The sequence below is a fragment of the Sinocyclocheilus grahami genome, unplaced genomic scaffold (genome assembly GCF_001515645.1).
Source record: "Sinocyclocheilus grahami isolate Dianchi unplaced genomic scaffold, SAMN03320097.WGS_v1.1 scaffold268.1, whole genome shotgun sequence".
NCBI lineage: Eukaryota > Metazoa > Chordata > Actinopteri > Cypriniformes > Cyprinidae > Sinocyclocheilus > Sinocyclocheilus grahami.
In genome coordinates, this window is record NW_015505447.1 from 1,082,260 (window position 1) to 1,088,487 (window position 6,228).

The 6,228-nt window shown below is 34.9% G+C and overlaps 1 protein-coding gene across 1 annotated transcript; it reads left to right on the plus strand.

The window, feature by feature from the left end:
• Window positions 1-214: 214 nt before the first annotated feature.
• LOC107599525 (tyrosine-protein kinase STYK1-like) lies at window positions 215-4,432 on the plus strand. Its single transcript, XM_016291148.1, has 9 exons — window positions 215-266; window positions 719-931; window positions 1,250-1,483; window positions 2,344-2,525; window positions 3,087-3,167; window positions 3,469-3,683; window positions 3,778-3,818; window positions 3,968-4,064; window positions 4,205-4,432. The coding sequence occupies exons 1-9, from the start codon at window positions 215-217 to the stop codon at window positions 4,398-4,400; spliced, it is 1,311 nt and encodes a 436-aa protein (XP_016146634.1). The 3' UTR covers window positions 4,401-4,432.
• The last annotated feature ends 1,796 nt before the right edge of the window (window positions 4,433-6,228 follow it).

Below are 6,228 nucleotides of genomic sequence, written 5' to 3' on the forward strand. Positions count from 1 at the left end.
GTTTTATGTCTTTCAAAGAGCTGCCAAACTGTAAAACTGTGCACTGCATGATTATGCCAGAGATGTTAACCTTACACTCATAAAACACATAAGCTGATGCATGTGAATAGCACTGCACTTGAATTACTGGATATCAGTTTACATGTAGTGTTTTGAAGTTGGTTGGCAAGTTAATGGTGGTAATAAATATATATACATATATTTCTTTTACAGTATGTCTAATTCAACTAACGCAACATATTTATGTGTACCAGGCACTCTTTGTGGTAAGTAATGTGTTATGTTCAATTTACTGTTCAAAAGTTTGTAGTCAATGAGGTTTTTAAAAATATATATTTTTAATAATAAGAAATTGATTTTTTTTTATTTACAAAGGATGCATTCATTGCACACAAGTGAAAGTAAATACACTTATAATGTTGCCAAAGGTTTCTATTTAAAATAAATGCGAATTTTACATTCATTAAAGAATCCTGAAAAAATAATTTCTACCAAAATATTAAGCAGCACAACTGTTTTTAACATTGATAACGAAAAATATGTTTCTTTAGCACCAGATCGGCGTATTAGAATTATATTTGAAGCATCATGTACAATATTGCCAGTTATGCACTGCATGTGCACACTCAATTCTCTTAATCTGTTACCAAAACTTGACAGCACATGATACAAATAATTCAGCTTTCTAATTTCATTGTGTCTCTTATTTTTTTTGCAGAGGTGCTTTTTTTTAAAGTCGAACTGATTGTCATTCCTGTGCTGTTTCTCCTGGCTTTTCTGGTCACGCTGATCATTTTGTTTGTGCTCAAATGCTCCCATAAGCCATCTCATCTTTATGGACACCACAGAAATGAAAAAGACGACACACAACACCATCATAACACACACAGGCACCGTAACAGCAACAGACGGCACCTGCAAGGCATTGATGGTAGCTACGGCATCTGACTTTGTTACACACTAAATACTCAAGTTGCTTGTTGTTTGTTGTGTTTATTTAAAGGTCTTCTGGTTCATGCATGATAGAAATGTTTATTTATAATCCTTCCTGACCATGCTTGATTGCTATGTTTATTTAAAGGGTTTCCCTTTACGAATGATCGCAATGTTTATTAATAGATTATCTTGTTCATTAATTATCAAAGTGTTTGTTGAAGGTCATTCTCACAGGTTATACTGAAAGAACATACATAGGATTCTTTTACATTTTTTTTATTTCTTAATCTTTTGATTTACTTTGCAACAACAGCTCCAGTAGAGCTGAACCCAATGGAACATGAGATTATTCCCATGACAGCCCAACCTCACCATGACATGCAGAATTCAAGCCCTGCAGTACCTCAGCAAACCACCGAGAGGCACCCGGGCCTCTTTCAGCTGGTCTCTCCACTTCCTCTCACCTTCTCAGTAAAACAAGACAACACCATCACCTTGCACAGAGCTGTCATTGACAGACAGCCAGTCGTTTTACGAGTGCTTAAAGGTAAGGTTAGATAAGTGTTATTTTATTATTTTTTATTATTAATATTATTTGTATTTTATTTTAATAATATTAATATATGTTATACAATTTATGTATTATACTGTTATATTTAATATTTTGAATGAGCTTTTATTTTGATATTTTCAGTTTTCATTTAAAATGTAATGTTACTTTTAACCTTTTTTAATGTTTTTTATATTTCTATTTAGCTTTATTTTATTTCAATTTGAGTAATTTTAGTACTTCTTTCATTACAGTTAGTTGCCAAAGCAACATTTCTCATTTTTAAGTTTCATCTAATATTTACATTTCATGATTTAAGCTTTATTAACGAATTTTCAATTAACAAAACCATTTTTAATCGTTTTAGATTTAGTTAACAATAACAACACTGGGTTGGACACATAATCTGACAGACAATAATAAAACAATCCCTGCTCTGTTATGTTTTACTGAAAACACGGTTTGGTTATAGAATTGTGGTATGGGTATTAAGCTGTAGGCAAAATCATTTCCATCAATCTGCAGCTATTCTGTCCGATCTTTCCGTCTTTCTTACCTAATGTAGTCAAGTTGATCTTGTATAAAACCATGTCCTCATGAAGCACACTGAGCACCTGAGAATAAAACATTTTACAGAGTATTTTATTATGGATCAGTGGTAGAATTCTGCCTCACCTGTTGTTAAAGCTCAGGGTTTGCAACCAGGAGGTTGCAGGTTTGATTCTCGAAAGGATGAGCTACAAAACCTCACCATTGTGGCCAGCAAGTTAGATGATAACTAGAAAGATAGAATGATATAGACAGACAGACAGACAGACAGACTGATCTTACGTTCTTCTACTTTTTCCCCCATACAGAATCAGCCAGTGCCAGAGAGTGCCAGTCTTTTCTGGGGTTTGCCCACTTCCTTTCAGAGTTGGGATCGCATCCATCGCTGCCCAGACTGCTGGGGGTGGTGACTGTGCAGACACCCTTGATGATTGCGGTGGAGGAGCTGGAACATCGAGACCTGCTGAGCTTCCTGTGGAGGTGCAGACAGGTACGTGAGTAATACTTCATTTTCAGTCTTGCAAGGGACAGTAATGAAACTCAGGTTTCATTCCTGTGCTGACATATTTCCTTATGAAAGCAGATGTATGAAAAGGGATTATCCTGTTTTTACTTTACATCACATCAATTTGCTACTTTGCTAATAAAAGGCAAGTGGGTGAGGAATATTCTCAACCTAGCAATTAAATTTTTTTGGACAAAAATGTGAGAAATGTTTCTTGAGCATAATAGAATAATTTCTGAAGGATCATGCATGTGACACTGAAGACTGGAGTATTGATGCTGAAAATTTAGCTTTGCCATCACAGGAATAAATGTGAACTATAAATCTCAAAACTCCAATTCTTCTAGATAAATATGACATGAATAGCAATTACTGTAACATATTGACTCGCAACTCTCACATTGATCAGTTACTGCTGAGGTCACCTGAGAATGGACGACACACAGGTTGTGTCATTCCTGATGATCTGTAATGTAATGTAATGATTAAAAGTTAAACTACTAGTTTAAACCTCACCTTTGTTTTGACTGACTTTCTCTATCACAGGACCACACAGGTCAGGAGGCACCGTGTGACATGACTGAAAGACAAATCTTTACCATGGGCGCTCAGATTGGATCTGCACTGGTTAGATAACAAATCAGCTTGCTAAATATATACAATCATATTGACAAGTCAGTTCCATCACAAAAGCTTGGCAATAAACGTATATTTATGAATGGAGAGTTTTTATAAGCCACACCATGCATCCACATACTGGCAACTTCATAAATCACCAAGCCTTTTACTTGTTTGACTCTGGCATGCATTAATCATGGCCAGTCATGAGCACTTAACTGAAGAATTTATGATTTATAATGTACAATAAATACTTTGTCACACCCAAGATTACATTCTCTTTCTTACACAACCTGTTCTGAAATCACAGGAGTATCTGCATAGTAAGAACTACATCCATGGCAATGTCAAAGCTCGAAGCGTCCTGGTTGGTCGGGACCTGTCGGTCAAGCTGTGGGGTTTGGGTCCGGCATATCGCAGAAAAACGAGTGCAGGCTCTATAGAATATGTGGGAGATATGGAAATGAGAAAGTGGCAAGCTCCAGAAGCATCAGCACGGCAACCTCTCCAGCAAAGCAGCGACATGTGAGTTTAATGTAATGATTATTTATATTTTCAGTCAATGTTTTTGTAACCGATGATCTTCACACTGTATTTATTACGGTTTAATCCTCCATAGATGGTCCTTTGGCATTTTGCTCTATGAGATGGTGACATTAGGTGAGTGTGTCTGTCATCCAGTATTATAAAACTCTCCAGTACAGCTACAGCTGCAAGGTTGTAGTAGGGCTCCATTTGAATGGGAAAAAAAATAATAATCAAATTATGAAGTTGTTTAAAGCTCTTTATCTCATTGTTTGGAATCTCAGGAGGGCCCCCCTTTCCCAACATCATAGCCAGCGAACTTCTGCAGCATTTACAGAGAGTGAACACAATAAAGAGACCACCCAACTGCTCTAATACACTGTATGTTACTTTACTCACACACATACAGCAAACATGTTTATCTAAAAAAAGCATATATATATCTATATATATATATATGTTCTAAACTGTAAAACTATTAGTCAACAATGTGTCTATTATGACAATGTTTTTTTCTCTAGATATTCTATTATCAAATCCTGCTGTCAGTGGAAACCAATGGATCGAGTCTCATTGGCTGAGCTGATCAGAAAGCTCCAATCAAAAGAGAAAAGCACCAATGACCAGGCAGTGCTGCGAGTGTCTGAGCCGTTCGACATGGAGAAATACATGCGGGAAGCGGGCTATGGAGAATCGCTCAACTATACTGTGCTCTAATGTTCCATTTATGTGTCAGTCAAGACTCATCAAAAGAGCTTCACACTAGCTATGAATAAATGAACAGTCAAGCTTTGAGATAAGGACTTTATAATGATTAAAGAAAGCCACTGGTTTCAGACAGTGGCATCACTATGGAATTTAAAGAAGAAAAATATTATCTCATCAGGCATGTGCTATTATTCAGGACTTTAGATTAACCCTTGTGCGCTCCTCATTTGAGAGTCACACTCATGGTCTTCGCGGACAAAAGTGGAATATCAGACACCTGAAATTTAACTTTTTTTTTCTTCAGTAAAATCAATCTAATATATTTTTCTTCAGTAATATTTTTTCTTTTGTATTTTGAGAGAATTTTATGGTAATAATGAATATTTATGCAATAATTATGATCAATTTTCCCATTGAAAATAGTACACATTTTTTTTTTCTAATTTTGTAAAATAATTTTTCAATTAATGCAGTATTTCAGATCAAAATAGAGACTAGGCCTTTAAAATCCAATTTTTGAAGGCAGAATAGCACCTGATGGTGAGAGCAAGTGTGCAATGTTTTTCTGCATTGTGAGGGATTTGTAGATTGTACACAGAAACATTTTCTGTATTTTCGATTTTTGTTTCCCTATTCATTTCATATGGTCGGTCATTTTTGACCGAAGACCACGAGTGTGACTATTTCTTTTTTACGACCACTTAGCTTTTTCGAATCTTGCCCTCAATTTTTTTTGTCTTCACATACCAAGTGTCATGAAAGTCACCAAGTTTCGTACCATTTTGGTGAAGCTACGATTTTTAAAAATTCAAAATGTAAAATTCTCAAAAGTGACCGAAGACCGCGGATAAAGGCTAAAAGCTCAATTGTAACACAAATGAGAAAGAGGGGATGTAAAGTAAAATATGTAACAGCGAAAGATTGTCATATATGCAGGAAAATGTAGCGAAGACCAAAGCTACAATGTAAACATGTATAAAACACACACAAACAAACAGTGTCTTGCAATAGTACAGTTAGTGTGATTTCATTTATCATTATATTTATTTAGGTTGGAAAATATCGTATTATGTTCATTCATTGGTACTCCTCTAATTCAAATAAGACTTAAAATTAGATTACTGGCATATTTATTGGTAACTAGAGTTTATAAACGTATAACAACGTACGTATTGAAAATATACTATTTATTCATGTAAACTCACTTTTTTCAGTTTAGTCATCACTAGCAGTTGTAAATAATGGTCACCTAACCAAAATTATAACTACGTTTAAATATTTGGTTTTCCACTTACATCGTTAAGCCTGCGGTTGGTCCGTGAGGGAAACTGCCGTGGGTTTTACAATAATCCTTAAATAATCTGAATGCCATCTGTATTTAGCCTAAATATGAAAGTTTCTCTTCACCTGTTGTCAACCAGAAGCACGCTTGATGAAGCGTAAGTGTGATGCTAAAATCTGATTGGCTTCAAAGGTCACGGTTAACTATGATTGGTTATTTACGAGATGGGACGCAAACAGAGGCAAATGACGTTGCGTTATTTGAATTTCAGCCCAGTGATTAAAAATACTTTTCTGTAAAAATAAATAAATTAAAGGGAAAAAAAAACTTCATTGTTATCTGAAAGACCTATATATTCACATTATTACTTATATGCACACGGAGTAAAAACAGTTATCTTTATGACTTTATTTTTGTGATAACTAGGTTACTCCAAAATACCACAAGTTATTGTATACTTTTGAATCTGATGTATCCTATTAACATTTAGGAAACAGGAGAAATAAAATGATTTAGATTTATTACTATTTATTCTCAAAATAATACAACTGTACA

What these genes read in the sequence shown, in the direction of transcription:
- LOC107599525 (XM_016291148.1), top strand. Translation starts at nt 215, where the DNA reads ATGTCTAATTCAACTAACGCAACATATTTATGTGTACCAGGCACTCTT. An exon ending in CGTTTTACGAGTGCTTAAAG is followed by an intron (nt 1,484 to 2,343) that starts GTAAGGTTAGAT and finishes TCCCCCATACAG; the next exon opens with AATCAGCCAGTGCCAGAGAG. An exon ending in CTATGAGATGGTGACATTAG is followed by an intron (nt 3,819 to 3,967) that starts GTGAGTGTGTCT and finishes TTGGAATCTCAG; the next exon opens with GAGGGCCCCCCTTTCCCAAC.